This window comes from Gopherus evgoodei, chromosome 2 (genome assembly GCF_007399415.2).
Source record: "Gopherus evgoodei ecotype Sinaloan lineage chromosome 2, rGopEvg1_v1.p, whole genome shotgun sequence".
In the NCBI taxonomy this organism is placed as follows: Eukaryota; Metazoa; Chordata; order Testudines; family Testudinidae; genus Gopherus; species Gopherus evgoodei.
Window position 1 is genome coordinate 118,255,475 of NC_044323.1, and position 19,003 is coordinate 118,274,477.

A 19,003-nucleotide genomic window follows, 5' to 3' on the forward strand; every position below is an offset into this window, starting at 1 on the left:
TTTTTTTTTTTTTTTTTTTTTTTTTGGTGGTTCAGGTTCTGTAGTTTCCACATCGGAGTGTTGCTCTTTTAAGACTTCTGAAAGCATGTGCCATACCTCGTCCCTCTCAGATATTGGAAGGCACTTCAGATTCTTAAACCTTGGGTCAAGTGCTGTAGCTATCTTTAGAAATCTCACATTGGTACCTTGTTAGTGTTTTGTAAAATCTGCAGTGAAAGTGTTCTTAAAACGAACAATGTGCTGCTGGGTCATCATCCAAGACCATTATAACATGAAATATATAGCAGAAAGTGGGTAAAACAGAGCAGATATACAATTCTCCCCCAAGGAGTTCAGTCACAAATGTAATTAATGCATTATTTTTTTAATGAGTGTCATCAGCATGGAAGCATATCCTCTGGAATGATGTCCGAAGCACGAAGGGACATACAAATGTTTAGCAAATCTGGCATGTAAATACCTTGCAATGCCAGCTACAAAAATGCCATGCAAACTCCTGTTCTCACTTTCAGGTGACACTGTAAATTAGAAGTGGGTGGCATTATCTCCTGTATATGCAAACAAATTGTCTGTCTTAGCAATTGGCTGAACACGAAGTAGGACGAAGTGGACTTGTAGGATCTAAAGTTTTACATTGTTCTGTTTTTGAGTGCAGTTATGTAACAAAGAAAATCTACACTTGTAAACTGCATTTTCATGATAAAGAGATTGCACTACAGTACTTTTATGAGGTGAATTGAAAAATACTGTTTGTCATTTTTACAGTTTAAATATTTGTAAATAACATAATATAAAGTGAGCACTGTACACTTTATATTGTAATTGAAATCAATATATTTGAAAATGGAGACAAACATCCAAAAATATTTAATAAATATCCATTGGTGTTCTATTGTTTAACAATGCGATTAAAACTACGATTAATCGCAATTAATTTTTTTGAGTTAATCACGTGCATTAACTGCAATTAATGAACAGCTCTACTGGGAACGTACTCCTTACAACTCTGATGGTTCATTAAGAACCTAAAGAAATAAGGCCTTTTGAAAGCACTGAACTATTACTAAGTAGAGAGAAATATAAAATAAAGGATTATCACCAAGTCCAGGTTTGTACAGAAATTTGATATCAAGTGTTCTCATCTATCAGGCTATGTCCAGCCTAAAAAAAAAAAAGCTTCAAATCATACTTTAGTGTTGTGGGAAATAAAACTGCTGCACCCACAATTTTCATTACAAATTTCTATCTAAAGGGTATGAATAACCATTTCATGTGCGTACTCTGCCTTTAGTCAGGAGATAGCAGGATTTTTCACTCCTTGTACCATCCCTCTCACGACAAGAGATAGGTAAAATTCATTATGTTTTAGTACAAAAGTCTTACCATAAATTCGAGAAGCAGTGGCTTGCAAACTTTGTAAAAATTCCTTGTTTGAATGAGATGCAGCAGAATGAATGGTCTCAATCAACTGTTTTGAAAGCTCAGGCTTTCTTGAGCCAAGCAGAGCAAGCTGCTGAGGTAGGCCAGCCAGCCAACGAGATAAAACTTTACTTCGGCTTCTAAAAGAAGGGGGAAAAAGTTACTTGGAAAAATTATGTTCTCTTCAATACAAATATTCTTAAATCTTGTTTATGTTTACAATAAATACAGAATACTTATAATACTGTAATTTAGTATCTATTTATAATATTTCAGCTAGGAGTCTGATTGTGTTGGCACATGGTGAATCATCATACAAGCACTTCTCTCACGGCCCCAACAGTTTATGCAGTATGTAATCTAACAATCTCCTTCAGAACTCAATTTCACAAATTGACTATATGCTGGCGAAAGAGCATTTCCTTTTATTTGTTCTAAATTTATCATCTATTAATATCCTTTAGTGATCAACATATTATGGGCCAGAGGAAAAAGCACAGACAATTCAGAGTTCACTATATCCTTAACACTGAATACCAAAAGTCCCCTGTAACTCTTCACTTTCAAGACTAAAAAAAATTTTTTTTGGTTCATATCATATTTAAATCATATCTTCACTGTCCTTCTCTATCTTTTTAATCTCAGATTTTTTTTTTTTTTTGAGAAAAAGAAACTGGACAAAATGCTTCAAAGAAGGGAGTTCAATACACGGTCATGTTCCTTTAGTTTCTTACTCATCCTATTTGCCTTTTTCATTGCTGCTATACCCTAGATCAGGGGCTTTTTGGGCCGAGGGTCACATTTGGGTGGGGAAAGTGTATACAAGGCCAGGCCAGGGGGTTGGGGTGCGGGAGGGGGTGCAGTGTGCTGGAAGGGGCTCAGGCAAGGGATTGGGGCAGAGGAGGGGTGTAGGGTGTATGAGGGGGCTCAGGGAAGGGGGTTGGGATGCAGGAGGAGTGCGAAGTGTACAAGGGGGCTCAGGGCAGGGGTGCAGAAGCGGCGCAGACTGCAGGAGGCGGCTCAGGGCAGGGTGCAGGAGGGGTACGGGGTGCAGCATGTGACTCAGAGCAGGGGGCTGGGGTACACAGGGGTGCGTGAGGGGGCTCAGGGCAGGGGGCTGGGGTACACAGGGGTGCGTGAGGGGGCTCAGGGCAGGGGGTTGGGGTGCAGGGGTGCAAGGTGTACGAGGGGGCTCGGGGCAGGGAGTTGGGGTGCAGGAGGGGTGCGAGGTGCAGGCAGGGAAGTGGGGGACAGGGTACAAGAGGGGTTTGGGCTCAGGCCTGGCGTCGCTTACCTCAAGCAGCTCGGGGTGGCAGCAACACGCACCGAGGCCAGGGCAGGCTCCCTGAATGCCTGCCCTGCCCCTGTCCCCGCACCGCTCCAGGAAGCACTACAGCCCATGGGGGAGGGGTGGCAGAGGGCTCCATGCGTGCTGCCCTTGCCGCACCTCCAGGTACTTTCCCCAAAGCTCCCACGGGGGGGCTCAAGGCTGGGGGCTCCTCTCCCTCAGCCCCCCTAGCTCCACATGCTGCCTTGCCAGCAGCCAATGGGAGCTGCAGAAATGGGACTTGAGGCAGAGTGGAGGCAGCACGTGGAGCTAGGCAGCTGGGACCACCACTTCCCAGGAGTCTGCCCCAGCCCCACTAATCCCCTCTCCGCCCCACCCCTCCAGCACCTGCGCCCCCTTCTCCAGCACCCACGGTGTTTTCTCAGGCGGCAACTCACCCCCTGAGCACCTGAGCCCCGCCCCGGGCCACAGCCACCTACCAAGCACCTGTGGCGCCCCCCCGGCTGTGATGTGCCCCCGAGCCCCCGCTCCCTAGCACAGGTCCATGATTTTTTGTTTACTGCCCATGACCTGTCCATGACTTTTACTAAAAATATCGGTGACTAAAACGTAGCCTTATGCATGAGTGCTTTTGATTGGCTTCAAAAGTTTAAACCTAAGGGTATACAGGGATCAAGGTCCTCAAGGCACTCAATTCCTTTCCTGTAGATCTAAAAAAAAATTTCAAATAGTATTCCAAACTTTAAAGAGGGGATTATTTTTTTAAATGGGGAAATTAGTTAAGGAGGCCCTAAAATCAGAGGAAATTAATATCAAGCTCAGAATGTATACCACAAGTGACTCTCAGAAATTAAAAAAAGACAATAAAAATGGTTTAATGTAAAATATAGTATATTATTTGCGCAAAACATATCTTCCAGAAAACAGAAATGCAGCCCAAAGAACAATGTCTGGTATGTACAAAGAAAATGGTGTGACAAAGTTCCTCCTCTACCTTGGTGGGTCCTGCACTTATTGGCAGATTTGCTCACCTCAGTGATCTTCCCCACAGTCTGGATCAACTTCTCCTGTATCTGATCAGGAGTTGGGAGGTTTGGGGGGAACCCAGGCCCACCCTCTACTCCAGGTTCCAGCCCAGGACCCTCTGGAATGCAGCTGTCTATAGTGCCTCTTGTAACAGCTGCATGACAGCTACAACTCCCTGGGTTACTTCCCCATAGCCTCCTCTAAACACCTTCTTTATCCTCACCACAGGACCTTCCTCCTGCTGTCTGATAACACTTGTACTCCGTAGTCCTCCAGCAGCACAGCCTCTCACTCCCAGCTCCTCGTGCCTCTTGCTCCCAGCTCCTCACACGCACTTCCTCTCCTCTGGCTCCTCCTCGCCTGACTGGAGTGAGCTCCTTTTTAAACCCAGGTGCCCTGATTAGCCTACCTTGATTGGCTGCAGGTGATCTAATCAGCCTGTCTGTCTTAATTGGTTCTAGCAGGTTCCTGATTACTCTAGTGCAGCCCCTGCTCTGGTCACTCAGGGAACAGAAAACTACTCATTCAGTGACTAGTATATTTGCCCTCTACCAGACTCCTGTACCTCACTGGTCTGGGTCTGTCACAATGGAAATGAGAAGAGCTAAGAAAACTTCAAGGAGAAATAGTCAAAGAAGAAATTATATCTATGTGCATCAGATGCAAAAGACTAAAGATCTGGACAGACTGTGCGAGACTCAGTCTGCTGGATTACCAGTGAGAAAAATAGAACATTTAAAGAGCAAAGGAGCATTGTAGTGAAGCTACAGATGTTAAGATACCTACTGCAGACGTGCACTCTTCAGGTAATAAAAAATACTGTGAAAGAGTGAGACATCATTGTCAAAGAGCAAGGAGTCAAAAGAGATGTTAGAACAAGTAGATAAGGAGGGGAAGAGAAAAGTGAAGGATGACGGAGTGAAGGGACAAAATTATTGAGGTTAGTCAAGAGGAGAAAAGAATGAGAGGAACTCCAGAGGGACTTAAATCTACGTGAAAGGGCAGCACAATGGCAAGTGAAATATGTTAAAAACAAATATAAGGCCAGGATCTAATTGCGGATCCAAATGTGGACCTAAGGTAGTTTGGATTGGAGACAGTATTGGCCTTGGTAAGTGTAGTACAGAAAATATCAAAGCAAACTTCCCAGGCAAACCTGTAGATGTCTGGAAGGAAGAAGCAAAACCGTAGGGGAAAACCTGTAATTGGGAGCATTCTTTCCTTTTCTCTCTCTCAGTAGGGAAAAGGGATACCTGCCTCTTAATTTTTTCTATTCATTCCCATATTTTTCTGCTCTGAGGATCCCTGAACAGGCGTGGTTTTGGATCAGAGTATGGATTCCCAACTGAGGATGTGGTTTATGTACTTGAGCCACTACCATAACCACGGAAGCAGATGGCGTCAAAGAATCTGAAGATGTTTCCAGCACCTTTTCCTGGCAATTTTTGGGAACTAATATGCTTGTTACATTGGGGTATGAGCCTTTCTTTTCGGATTTGAAACCATCATGGCCCTTAGCTTTTGGTTTGAGTTCTGAAGATGCACTTGAAATAGAGGCTATGGGATCTGAGGGATCCCAGTGCAGATTGGCTCTGCTAACAGAGGCCAATATTTGTGCCATTTCTTTGCTTGGAACCAGAGGTGTCTGATCCAAAGGATTACATTCCTGAAGACTGGCTCTGCTAACGGAGGTCGACATCTGAGAGGGCTTGTCTTGTTAGACAGCCAACTCCAATGGCTGCAGATCCTTCAGTACTAGGATATCAGATTTTACCCTGGTAGCAGAGATCTTGGAAGGCGTCTTATGCTGCTCTTTAGTTCCTGAAGGAGACCTATCTGTACTTACAAATTCTAAGGATTCTAAATCAGAGGACTTGGTTGCAAAGGCTTCCTGGAGAAGGCAAGCTTTTAGCCGGTTTTGATACTCCTTATGAGCCCTTCGGGTCAAGGTGTTGCATATGGTTCAGCGAAATAGAGTATAACCTTCCCCAATCCAAACACCTTTTTCCTTGAAGATGCACAGATCGGTGCTGAAGGTTAGGAATGAACTAAAATGAACTAAATAAAGAAATAAATAACTTTTAAAAAAAGACAAAATTTAAAAGACTAATCTGACACCAACTGAAAGCTAGCTAACGTCATGAGAGTCTTGATTCAAAGATCCTGGTTGGAGGAAAGTAATGAGGTTTCTGGTCTGTCTGCAACCACTGATGAAAAGAACTGAGGTGGCTGAAGCATCACAATCCCTCTCATATCTTCACCTTCAGAATATTCAGTAACAGTAAGAGGAGAGCACTCCAACCAGCACTGCTATAAGAGCAGAGCTGCATTACTGGCACATTCCAGGAGTGGGAATGTGCAGAGACTACTTGAAGTTCCAACTCACAGCAAGAGATGGCTTACTGTGAAACAAAACTTTTGATATTTAAACTGTCAATTATTTCCTGGAATAGTAGAGACATCCAGATAATCCATTTCACTATATAGAGCAAAGGCATCCAACTAATATGCAACTTTAAGATAATGGTTTCACCTCTTAGCCAGAGAGCCGAGAAGCGATCTCAAACCACCTCCTTGGAAGCCTAATCCACAAATATCCCCTAAAGAAATGCCAGTGCTACAAAGTAATTATACATCAATATAAAAATCTGCAACATATTGAAAATGCAAGCATAATTAAAATTTAATTTAATAACATGGATTACCATATTGATTGTATTGTATATTTTCATATTTAATTCTATAATACATTCCTTTTCAATTTGCCTGAAGCTGCCCCAGAACTTCCAGTCTGCTGTAACCAGAGCACTTTCCAGAGAATGTGCATCAGGCTTACTACAGAGAACACATAGCTTTTCTAAGACAGGATCATGATGAAATCATTGCAGAAGAGGCATTATATTCCTATTTGAGTGGAGGATCAGAGACTGGATAGAACCAACAAGCAGAAATGTAGATGAATTGTCAGGAACAATACTCTTCCTCTCCATATCTGAAGAGCATTCTGTTACCAAGAGTGCAGTACCTGTAGGTCTCAGGAACTGAGGCAACAGTCTGTCCTAGAACATACAACAGACTAGTTATTTGACATCCCTTAGCCTAGACACTCCTACTCTCTTCTCTTGAAGGCACTGGATAAAGTGCCTAAAGTCTCAGAAGACGAGGAACAGGGCAAATCTGAGGACTTAGAGACAAGCAGTTTGGATTAAAGATCTCTCTGATTTAGACGGGCTCTTTGGAATCAACCAGGAATCATGACATAAAAGGGGGGAGGGATAGCTCAGTGGTTTGAGCATTGGCCTGCTAAACCCAGCATTGTGAGTTCAATCCTTGAGAGGGCCATTTAGGGATCTGGGGCAAAAATCTGCCTGGGGATTGATCCTGATTTGAGCAGGGGGTTGGACTAGATGACCTCCTGAGGTCCCTTCCAACCCTGATACTCTATGATTCTCTGAAATCCTGGAAAACCAGTTTAAGTGCCTTCTGCATAAGCAGTAACTTTTATTCTGGTTTTGATGGATATGGTAAGTAAATTGGGGACAGAGCATCTTCTAAGGGAGTGACCTTTCCTTAAGTATCCCAGACAGCAGGTCACATTCACCTGTTTCTAACTTCTTTGCTTTACATGGGGCACAGAATACAAACTCCCATATTGTGCCTTACTCGACCATCTCAGTATCCACAGATAGAATGAGTAAAGGCACAGTGTTCAGTCACTACTGAGCTAGAGCAAGTTATTACTACAGCTTTTATTATTATAATATTATTTCTATTACAATACTGCCTAGAGGACCCCAACAGAGATCAGGGCCTCATTGTGCAAGGTTACATGCACACATTACAAAAAAGACAGTCCCTGCCCCAAAATGCTTACAATCTATACAAAGTTCCATTACTTTTTAAATAAGAACCAAGAGCAGCTCTGGAAAGCTCCACAGCTGTTAACTGGGCTGTGATGGAATCAAATAATCGTGATCATATAAAAAGGCTGAACATTAAAAATAATTATTTCTGGGAATAAGATTTCCAAAGTATACTAATCAACGCTCCTAGCAGCTAGTGAAATGTAGACATGTGTATTAAAAAAAAGTTTCTGCACCATGGACACAGGAAAGAAACTGGATGTTGACTTTTATATACTCAGGGCCAAATATTCAGAGATAAAAGGGAACTCTGTGAAGGTACTATAGCAAAAGCAATATGGGTGTACATCCAAACACTGGATGTACAGACGTAATTCTCACGGAACTCACATTTTATCCCTACTAAAAGAGGAGACAGGAAAAATACTGCAATCCTACATGTCACATCAGCAACAATTTACATACATTAAAACCTCAGGAGCTATGAACAGACCAGTCAACCACACACCTCATTTGGAATTGGAAGTACACAATCAGGTAGCAGCAGAGCACCCCCAAAATATATATATATTTTTTTAAAAAGCAAATACAGTACAGTACTGTGTTAAACGTAAACTACTAAAAAAAATAAAGGGATAGTTAAAAAAAAGATTTGATGAAGAGAAAACTTTCTGTGCTTGTTTCATTTCAATTAAGATGGTTAAAAGCAGCATTTTCTTCTGTTTCAAAGCTGTATTAAGTCAATGTTCAGTTGTAAACTTTTGCAACAACCATATCATTTTGTTCAGAGTTATGAACAACCTCCATTCTCAAGGCTTTCAGAACTCTGAGTTTCAATTTGTAGTTCAATTTAATTCTTTACCAAGCTAAATGTAAACAATCTAATTTTCTAATGTATTTATTTCTGCAAATCCCCATCTTTGCCACACATTTAAATGTTTTAAAAAGTAGTCATGTGTGGAATTTCAAGGCTAAAAAGAAATTTTAAAACCTCTGGTTAATGAATGAACTGGGATAATTAACTATTTAAAATTTTACATGCGCTTAAATGTATTAGAAATAGAAATTAGGTAATAAATTATATTTGAGCCCAGATTGGCCAAATTCTCCAAAACAATTCTAGCAGTGGAGAAGAAATTGTGACAAATGGAGCTCATCTTCTGAGCTTTCCCCAAATGAGCTTTTGTTCTGTATCACAAGCTTTGTGTTCCTGTGGAAGTTCATGGCCTAGACTTTGAGACTAAATCTGCAAGGTTAAATTTTTTAAAAATAAAGAAAAAAAAATCTTTACCTGATTTTTTGACTGCTCAGTTCTTCTTTCTGATAAACTCTGCTAAAAAATTTCAAAAGCAACATACGAACAGGAAAGAGGAGATTCCTCTGCTGGTACAGTATATATACTGCTTTTATCAAAGTCTCTGTTGCCACTAGAAAGAAAAAACATGTTAAAAATGTGAAATTTAGAAGTGCTTTTTATCTTCTCATTACATTAAGAATATCTATTGAGGAGCTAGTAAAATATTTTAAAATACCCATTTCTATGTAAAATCCAAATCCTGGGAGTAAACCTTTTTAGTATCAATTTCTGCAGGATGTACAACAATGAACCTTCACAGACAAATCTTGAAATAATGCTTGCAGTGTGAAATTCCTCAGACAATTGACATTACAAAGCTAGATAAAGAACTACCTGAAACTCACGTAGCACACAAGTTTTTAAAGTATTAAGATTTTCAAAATGAAAAATAATACAAGATGAAAATCACAGATAATCTATTTGAATGCTAAGAAGGTGACATTATTAGGAATGGGAAAAGCAGGAAGGAGCTCCCACCTCCCACTCTAATCTAGGCATCAGCCCTCTAGTTGTAAAGTTGGTTTCAGTCTCTGGGTCCTATTGGACTCATTACTGTTAATAGACATTCAAATACCTGCACTGGCCATTAATTTCTTTTTTCCTTGACCTTTGATTATCCAAGATCAACAGATTTCACCATTTCAATTCAGATGCAGAAGACCTACCTATGTCGGATCCAGACACTGTTACAACATGCTCCATCTGGACACAGCTAGTTCCACACACACAGCCCAACCCTGGTACACCACACATTACTGTGAATCCCCATATGAATCCAGATCTACTTCAAGAGCTTGGTCCTTATCTGTAAAGCTTTTAACGGGTAAAGTATTCACGCTATTTCAAGATCACCTCTCATTCAACACCACACTACATAACAGCACCTGCAGCCCATGGAAACTCCCCTGCTGATACCATCCAAAGTGAAACTCAGATCCCAAATGCAAAGCATTATCTGTAGAATGCACCTGGCTGGGCACTACTATCGTATCAGGATGAGCCTGACAACTGTCACTTTTAGATTCAGAGCAAACTTCCACTCTTTGAGGCCTGGTCTACACTAGAAAATTAGGTCAGTTTAACTACATTGGTCAGTGGCATGAAAAATTCAGCCCCTGAGCAACACAGTTAAGCCAAGCTAAATCCCTATGTAGACAGTGCTAAATTGATGAAAGAATTCTTCCACTGACCTAACTACCTCCTCCCAGGGCAGTGGATTACCTATACCGATGGGAAAACCCATCCTGTCAGCATAGGCAGTGTCAATACAGAAGTGCTACAGTGGGAGCGTGCTGCTGTAGCATTTTAAGGTCATGTCTACACTAGCGAGCTTACAGTGGCACAGATTTACTGATGATGTAAAATTGCTCATCTAGCCACTCTATGCCAAACGGAGAGAGCTCTCCCGTCGACATAATAAAACTACCTCCACAAGCGACAGCAGCTATGTCGGGAGACATACTCCCAATGACATAGCGCTGTCCCCACCAGCACTTCTGTCAGTGTAAATTATGTTCTTCAGGGGGATTTTTTTTTATGCCCCAGAGTGACATAACTTATACTGACAAAAGTGGTAGTGTAAACAAGCCCTAAGTGTTGATATAGCCTGAGTAAATCCTCTACCAAAAACCGAGTAGCATGAGGGCCCAGCAATATTTCACCTGTATCACAATCAAGAAACGGCAGCTGAAAGAGAGGCATTCTGCATTGGACCTAGAAGTGACAGCAAATGTGCCCTCTCTTGGGGAGGAAAATCAATGCAACACTGGAAAATAACGTGTTACTTAACACAGGCTTTCATTAATGTGAGCTTGTCACTCCATGTCATTATAGCAGTTTGACGGCCTTCTTATCATTACAAAGGCACATTTACAAACCATGGAAATGATTTTAATCACAGAATGGAACACTGAAATGGCCTCAAGAAATACTGATTAACTGATCTATAAAATGCAGATGTAAATGAATTTCCTTATTCATTAAAGTGATCTCTTTTTCCTCTTTTTGTTTTTTTACTTAAAAGGTAAGAGAAAATGGGTACAAATGCACTACTCCTTTTGCTTTTCACTTTTAGAGCATGTTTCATCAAAGAATCTAAAAGTGCTTTACTAAACTAAACAGCAATTCTCAATGCCCTGTGAAGTAGGGGATATATACAGTGAAATACTACTACTTTGTGGACAGAACATCCAACAAAACATTTTAGGACATTCTTAACTCTGCACCCCATCCACCTGTGTCTCTGATTAACTCCTGCAGTCTAAGAACATTTCCTGTGCATAGTCTATATTTGGCTTTTAAAGACAACTACCTGCTAACTATTCTTACCTTTGTTTCGTTGTATTTGCATTAGTCTCCATGTCACTCCAAGCAATCTGTTCAACTGCTTGCAGTTCAATCTGCAACCATCCTGAAGGGTTTCGGTCACAAACTTTCTTATCATATCCAGCCAGTCAGAATCCATTTGAAGTGTTGAAGCACTTGCCAGTGAAACCATAATGTCACACAGGGTTAAATTCAATAAAAGATGGTCTACGCTGTTTGACGATGTCATATAATACTTGGTGCTAAGTAAAATACATATACGGATATTTATGAAAAATGAGTGCAGTTTTTAATGTATTAACGTTTCACAAAGTTAGAATAATTTTTTTCTATGTTATGATAAGCACTACAGGTTTAAAGCAAAAATTTTAAAACAGGAGCCTCACTAAGGCTCTTCAATCTACGGTTAGATTCATAAATAAGTAACCTGATTTTTAAACGTGATAAGCACCCAAAACCTCCAGTGAGCTCACAAGATTATACAAGTATCAGAGGGTAGCCGTGTTAGTCTGGATCTGTAAAAGCAGCAAAGAATCCTGTGGCACCTTATAGACTAACAGACGTTTTGGAGCATGAGCTATCGTGGGTGAATACCCACTTCCTCAGATGCATCTGAGGAAGTGGGTATTCACCCACGAAAGCTCATGCTCCAAAACGTCTGTTAGTCTATAAGGTGCCACAGGATTCTTTGCTGCTTTTAAAGATTATACAACAGTCCCAGGAAGGGAAGGAGTATAATTATGACTCCTTTCCATGCTTACCCCTCCATTCCAGAGACTATTAGCCTAACACAATTTAGAAGTTTCCAGTGTGCTATAACAGAGTGAATTTCACTACTTTTTTTTTTTAAGCAGTACAAAATGTTAGTTGGTAAATATGTAAACTGCTAAATTTATAAGTAATTTTATCAATCAGCAAAGCCTACATATAATTCCATAATATCAAACTCTATATATTTAACACATTCTACCATCCAAAGAGATAGCATTTTTCTTTTATTTCATAAAGATGTTTTAATACTCCATCAATGTATTATACCAACAGAACATGTATGGAGCTCTGGTATTTGATAACACAGGTTGAGACCAAATTAGCTTTGAAATCTTTAGGTCTAATTCTGTCTTTCCATAAGAGTGAGGCACCAGGGTTTGGGACCTTACAGACAGACATCATTTGTCCTTTTAATGTACCAGCTTACATTAAAAACAAAAAAATTAGTCTTTCGTTTGTACGGTTCAAAATAAGAAACCCTTCCAAATGTGGAAGGTGATCAATTCAAAGATGTCTGTCAGAGTTTGCAAAGATAAACAACAGCTCTCAAGCGTGAACTACCCTCTATATGGAGATATATGTATCTCACAGACCTGGAAGGGATCCTGAAGGGTCATTGAGTCTAGCCCCCTGCCTTCACTAGCAAGACCAAGTACTGATTTTGCCCCAGATCCCTAAGTGGCCCCCTCAAGGATTGAACTCACAACTCTGGGTTTAGTAGGCCAATGTGCAAACCACTGAGCTATCCCTCCCCCCATTTGAGAACTGACCCATTCATGTCAGTGAGTGCTAACTCATAACCCAGTGATGACAGTTAATGGCTGATATTTAATGTATTTCACTGCTCAAAGCATGCAGGAAAGTAGTAGTAGTATTATAATCTGAATATTGACAGCAGCATGTCCCAAAAGGAGAGGAGTGGCTAAAAGAACTAGCCAAGAGAGTGTAATTTATGGAAGATCTGTAAATTAAGATGCATGGACCTTAATCATGCATAGTGGAGATTTGGGGTGGAGAGAGGTGATGGGTCTTATTTTCCTGAAGGAGAGCTCTGCTTTCAGAAATTTGGGAAGTACTTGTCTAATTAAATTATTGATTCTATCCTGACCCAACAAAATAGCCTTATAGCTTACAGGTACGGTGGGGCATAGTTTAGAGATATTATGATGAGATGTAACTTGCATGGATTTATGAAGAAGGAATATATATGACATTAATGCTGCGTGCACTTCTTTAATATTCATTTTAGGAATTTTACAGTTTTTGAAGGGAGGTAAAGCAGAAATTGAAATTCTAACAACACTTGCTGGTTGTTACGTAGACTCCACTGATGCACACTTTCAACCACAACTATTTCCTGGTGTAGGGCTAAATTGTGCCTGTAGGCTACATACCACCCGTTAAGGAGCCCAGAGAAACTGTAATTCAGATACAGCCTACAATGGAACTTCAATTATCAGTGTAGCTGCACCAATGTAAACCCCATGGGGCTTCAGAGTCCAAGCCACAACTTCAAATCACTGCCTATACAGCTATTTTTAGAGCACTAGCATGAGCCCCACTTGCCCAAGTCTGTCAACCTGGGCTGGGAGGCTTGGTTCAAGATTTTGTGCACACATACCCCTAGAGGCCCTGGGGAAAAACCTGCTAGGAGAACACAGCATAGGAGAAGCTCTGCAGCACCCAGGAGTAGAGGACAAGAAGTGCAGTCCAAGAGGGGCAGATGAATTGTTAGTTGAAAGACATTTGGACTTATAGATTGACCCTAGAAGGGGACTGCACTTTTATGTGATTTGGCCACAGAACATCCAGACAGAGACAATCAGGAGAAGATACAGATCGAGTCTATGGTCCATTACAGAGCCGAAGAAGCAGCTGCAAGGAGATACCAGAGATGAGGACCCCTTGCAACAACACGTCCAAGCATAACAGGGTGCTCTTGAGGTGAGGGCATGCTAATATATGGCCTCAAAGAAAGCCACAAATCCTTCAGTATTTGCCTGGAGGTGGGCAAGGGAAGCAATCTGCTATTGGCTCTTCCCAGCAGCAGACTTTTATTTGCACTAAACTAGTTCAGTTGTGCTGCCAAGGGACAGATAGGGAGAGACAGCTGCTGATCAACCCTGCCCTGGAGAGAGAAGTGTCTTACTCTCCCTTATATCATTACTCAGCCACTTAAGGCCCAAATGCACTACAGATCATAGATTTTGGTTTACTACTAAGATATAACGCATGAACTGGTCCATTATCGAATACGCAGCTCTCACACTTTCACATGGATCATATCCTAATAGAGATATTATGGACCTTCCTTTCACATTCATCCAATACCATACCACAACTACACAGAAAATAAACGTATTTTAGTTGCATTTCAATACAATTTAACAGCAGGCAACAGGATATGCAACACCAGTAGAACAAACACCCCTAGACAATCCAACAGCAAGTGCCCTGCAGGCCACAAATTGAGAACTAATTTCTAATAAATACAAGTGAATACTTATACTTTTAAGATTTTGCATTTTAGTTTCTCTGAAATAATAAAAACAACCAGATCTAGTTTCATATATGAAAGTTTATCTTAGATTCTTTAAAGGTATCAATTAAGAGCAACATAACCACCATCTAAATACTTCTCCACATTTCTTAAAGAAAAAAAACCACCCAAAGTATTTTTCCCTTTTTTGGCTATGCTGAAAGATTAATATTAGGCTGTGTCTCTCATTCATACATGTGGTCTCACTTATTCATGAAAGAAAAAGATGTAAAGTGACACCTGTTTTATTCATACCTTTTGTATGGATCTCTCTTTTTGTGCTTAATTGTTTCTTGTAAAGAATAAGGAAAATGACGCATGAAGTGATGCTTGAAATCAACAAGGTAATTCATTCGAAGCCATGCCTCCTATTAAGGAAAGCAGATAATACATTAGAAAACAATGCTTGTAAGTGAAGTGAAATGTAATCACTTAATAGTCTGCCAAAAACTAATGCTTAGTTGAAAAAAAAACAAAACAACAGGATGTGACATAGGAAGGAAAAAAAATTTTTAGCTTCTGATTTAAAGCTCTTTCACATACACATTCTTTATAGGATGACGACTTTTGCGACAACAAAATGGTTCACTAGACAATGATAATCATTTATGACTGGGGGCAGTGTTTCACCCAGAGTGGATTCTGTACATTTTCTTAGTGAACGAGTACACAGGAACATGTAAGCTGAATTAACTAAAAGTTAATTCTTTTAGTGTGAACAGAAAGTACATACTGAGTTTCCTCATGTAGACATCCCCTTAGTTTGCAATAAGGTTTCCCACTGTTTAGTTCATAGTCCACCCAGACTATATAGAACAGCTGCCAGCAGGAAGGCAGAGGGCAGCCTCACAAGAAAAGGAGCTTGCCCTCTGCAAAGCCACAATACCTCCCTCCATGTTTAACAAAGAGGAGATAACTGGGGATATAAAAAATGTTGGGATGTTCTCAAATGTAGCAGGAAGGTAAGTGTGAACTAGAAGGGAAAGGAAAAGGCAATGGGTGTGCTTGAACATAGGGAGAATAAGGCTTTATTACGTGCATACATCAGAAGGAACCTCCTATGTAGCACAGGTCACAGAATTTCCCAGTTACCCTTGCCATGAGCCCAATAGCTTATGTCTGCATCCAGTCTTGACCTGAAGACTTCAAGAGAGAGAGCATCTACCACTTCCCTTGGTAGTTTGTTCCAATGGTTAATCACCCTCATGGTTGAAGATTAGTATCTTATTTCTAATTGCACACCTTTCCACTTCTGCCGCATGTAATGCACAGAATGGAGCTGCCTGGGGATAAATCAAGGTTGTGTAGTGAAGCAAGCTGCCCGTAGGACTCCTGCCTTACTTGCTGCAGGAGTTGGAAGGTGTGTAGTGAATGATACAAGGGACTACCGGAAGTGAAAGGACAGTTTCATAGTAAAGGCAGATGAAAACTACCATAGAGAACTGGATCATATCCCTGCCTGTGCTAGAGTTCCTATGTGATGCTAGTCAAGTTATTTAAACTAAACTGTTCACATGTGACCACTAATTGTGTTCCTTATTTTCTGGATGCCTGGCTCAGACTGGGCACCCAAATTAAAGGATACTTTTGTTCTTAGTTTCTCTGTGCCTCAGTTCTTCTATAAAAAGAGGATAATATCACCTCACCTCACCGGGGTATTCTGAAAATAACTTCTTTAATGTTGGTGCAGACATGGATGCTATAATGATGAGCACCATAGAAAAGCACTCGAAGAAATTAATAATTCTTTTGTCAGAGAAGTGTTTGTATAGTGTGCAGTAAATCAGGCCTAGGACAACACACCGAACACAAAGAAAACAGCATATTAATGGTTGCTCATTAATTGAGCACCACTCATCGTGTGCTTTGAATGAAGCAGGTGAAAAGAAGTACAGAATTATGTAATTACAGACTGTATCATAATACAAGAGGGTTAAATTCAGGTTGTATAGGCAACCTTAATTCTGACATTTCCTAACTTTTGAGTGTTTGACTGCAATTCAAAATTTTTTAATACAATTTGCATGTGTAATTTCCAAAGTTTTTTAAAAAACAAACAAACAAACAAAAATTCCATCATGTGGCATCATATTCACACCTATATGGTTCATCAGCCAGGTTGGAAACTTTTGGGTCACACAGAACTCTGCCACTGTAGCTAATGGAGTAATGGAGAGGAATGGTAGGTTGTCATCCTCAATTTGGGCAGCACTAGAGGGGGATGGGGACAACTTGACAGTGGGTTTCAGATATTTGTTCAGAGCAGAGGACTGGTGAGGTACAGTGATCTTAGGTTCCATTCCAAGCTCTGGAGGGAAATGTTCTCTAGTTGACACAGAATTTTCTGCCTACTACCTCCAAACTTGATCACTTCTCCCTCTCCCCTTCAGCCTGTCCCTTTCACAGTACTGTTGTTTCTGATCCCAATCCCAGGCTTCTTGACCGGTGTCTACGTCTACACTGCACTTTGTCATTAAACCTTTTGTCAGTCAGGGGTGTGAGAAAAAAAAAAACACCCCCCTCTTGACCAACAAAAATTTTAACGACAAGAAGTGCCGGTGTGGACAGCACATTGTTGGCAGGAGACGCTCTCTCGCCAACAAATCTACCGCCCCGTCATTGGGGGTGGTTTTATTTTGTCGGCAGGAGAGCTCTTACGTTAAAGCAGCACATAGCCTTAGTCGTACCCCTGTAAACTCCCCATCTCAATGCCCAATCATTTCTAGTCCCCAAGTCCCTTTGGCCTGCTAATCCCAGTTCCCTCCTCCACTCCCTGATCGGCCTGTCTTTCCCACAGCCTCCAGCTGCCACCAGCTCCCAGTCACCATTCTAGGGCTTCCCATCCAATCTCAGTGTCCTGACCTCTTGCAGATTTTTTTCTCTTTGCCCAGCCAGTCCCAGTTATCTTCTTCCCTTAACCTGGCTCCTTGTCAGATTTCTCTCTCCTCCTCACTCCTTCCACTCCCCCATTAGGTCCCACTCCCAGTCTCCTGATCATGCCAATCCCAGTCTCCACCACCTCTTCCAGACACTCCTTGACCCAACTATTCTACTCCAGCTCTTGTCCCCACTGCATCTGAACCAGATGGATTCCTCCTACACTTGCTTGGGTATCGGCAGCGGGTTACCGAGAGCACACAGGCTACTGTGCAGCATAGGTACAGCAGGTGGTGCTATTGTACCTCTCAGTGCCGAGATCATCTTTGGCTACGTGAGTGCTGAGTTGGGAGGTTTCACTGTAGTATGCGAACCTTCTTTAGAGCTTGCTCACATAGGGTCCTTAGCTTGTTGGGAATTCTCAGTACCAGACGTTCCTGGTGCCTCACGGTCTGGCGCTCTCAGTTCCAGAGGAGATTTTTCAGTAGATTGCTTTCTTTTGGGCAACTCTCGGTGCAGGGATGTCTGCAACTGCCTTTTTGCAGCCTTTCTAGAAGCAGGCTCCTTGGCAGCCATTGTTAGAGCACAGCCCTGTCAGAGGCTTCTGATGGTGACCATTGGCCAGGGCACCTGGACTCAGGGTTGGAGGCTGACCTGATGGATTTCTCCATCATGAGGAGCTTCAGATGGAGATCCCCGACTTTTCTTGTCTTGGCTGTCAGTTTTCTGCAATGCAGGCACTTTTGAGTAATGTGAGTCTGTAAGTCAGGCAGTGTTTAAAACCAGGTAAGCCTGGCATGCCTGAGAAGGTCAGTCTCTTAGGGCTGGTCTTCACTATGTGGAGATCGACACTTGATTTAGGGGGTCTAGCGAAGACCCACTTAATCGACCGCAGAGTGCTCTCCAGTAGACCCAGGTTCTCCAGCTCCCCGAGAAGATTAAGGCAAGCCAACGGAAGAGCATCGCCCATCGATGCAGCGCAATGAAGAAACAGGGTAAGTCGACCTAAGCTATGTCAACTCCAGCTACGTTATTCATTTAGCTGGAGTAGCATAATTTAGGTCAACTTACCCTGGTAGTGAATACAAGCCCACAGAGAAAATAAAAGGGGTAAAGACTGTTTGAGGCTAAGGCTGCCAAAGAGGTAAAGGTAAAAGGAAAAAAATTTTTTTTTGTACAATTAAAGAAATTACAGTACGGTAAGAGGATAGGGAAGCAAACTACAACTAAGCTAACACTACCACTAACAATTATCTACTATAATTTTTTTCTGAAGTAGGAGAGGGCACTGCTGATCACTCCGACTCAAGTAAAAAGCGGTAAAGAAGGAACTGGGGGACAGTTAGTTGTGCACCGCTATGCAATGTTCCCTCTAATTTTTTTATGTCCATGTGCGCAATGAAGTTTATGCGCACCAGTATGGAGGTAATGTGTGACATATCACCTTCATATTAGTGCACACAACAAAATTCATATGGTGGGGGTGGGGCCAAGGACTTCGGAGTGTGGGAGGGGGTTCAGGGCTGGGGAAGAGGATT

General features: G+C 41.5%; 1 protein-coding gene across 4 annotated transcripts in view; it reads right to left on the reverse strand.

The window, feature by feature from the left end:
- Window positions 1-19,003, reverse strand: part of TEX10 (testis expressed 10) — a 132,366-nt gene that overhangs the window by 78,514 nt on the left and 34,849 nt on the right. For all 4 annotated transcript variants that reach the window (XM_030551590.1, XM_030551593.1, XM_030551592.1 and 1 more), the window contains exons 5-8: window positions 14,844-14,956; window positions 11,282-11,520; window positions 8,888-9,023; window positions 1,384-1,559 (exon numbers count right to left, since the gene is read on the reverse strand). In XM_030551590.1, the coding sequence (XP_030407450.1) occupies window positions 1,384-1,559; window positions 8,888-9,023; window positions 11,282-11,520; window positions 14,844-14,956 (664 nt within the window). The remainder of the gene's footprint in view (window positions 1-1,383; window positions 1,560-8,887; window positions 9,024-11,281; window positions 11,521-14,843; window positions 14,957-19,003) is intronic.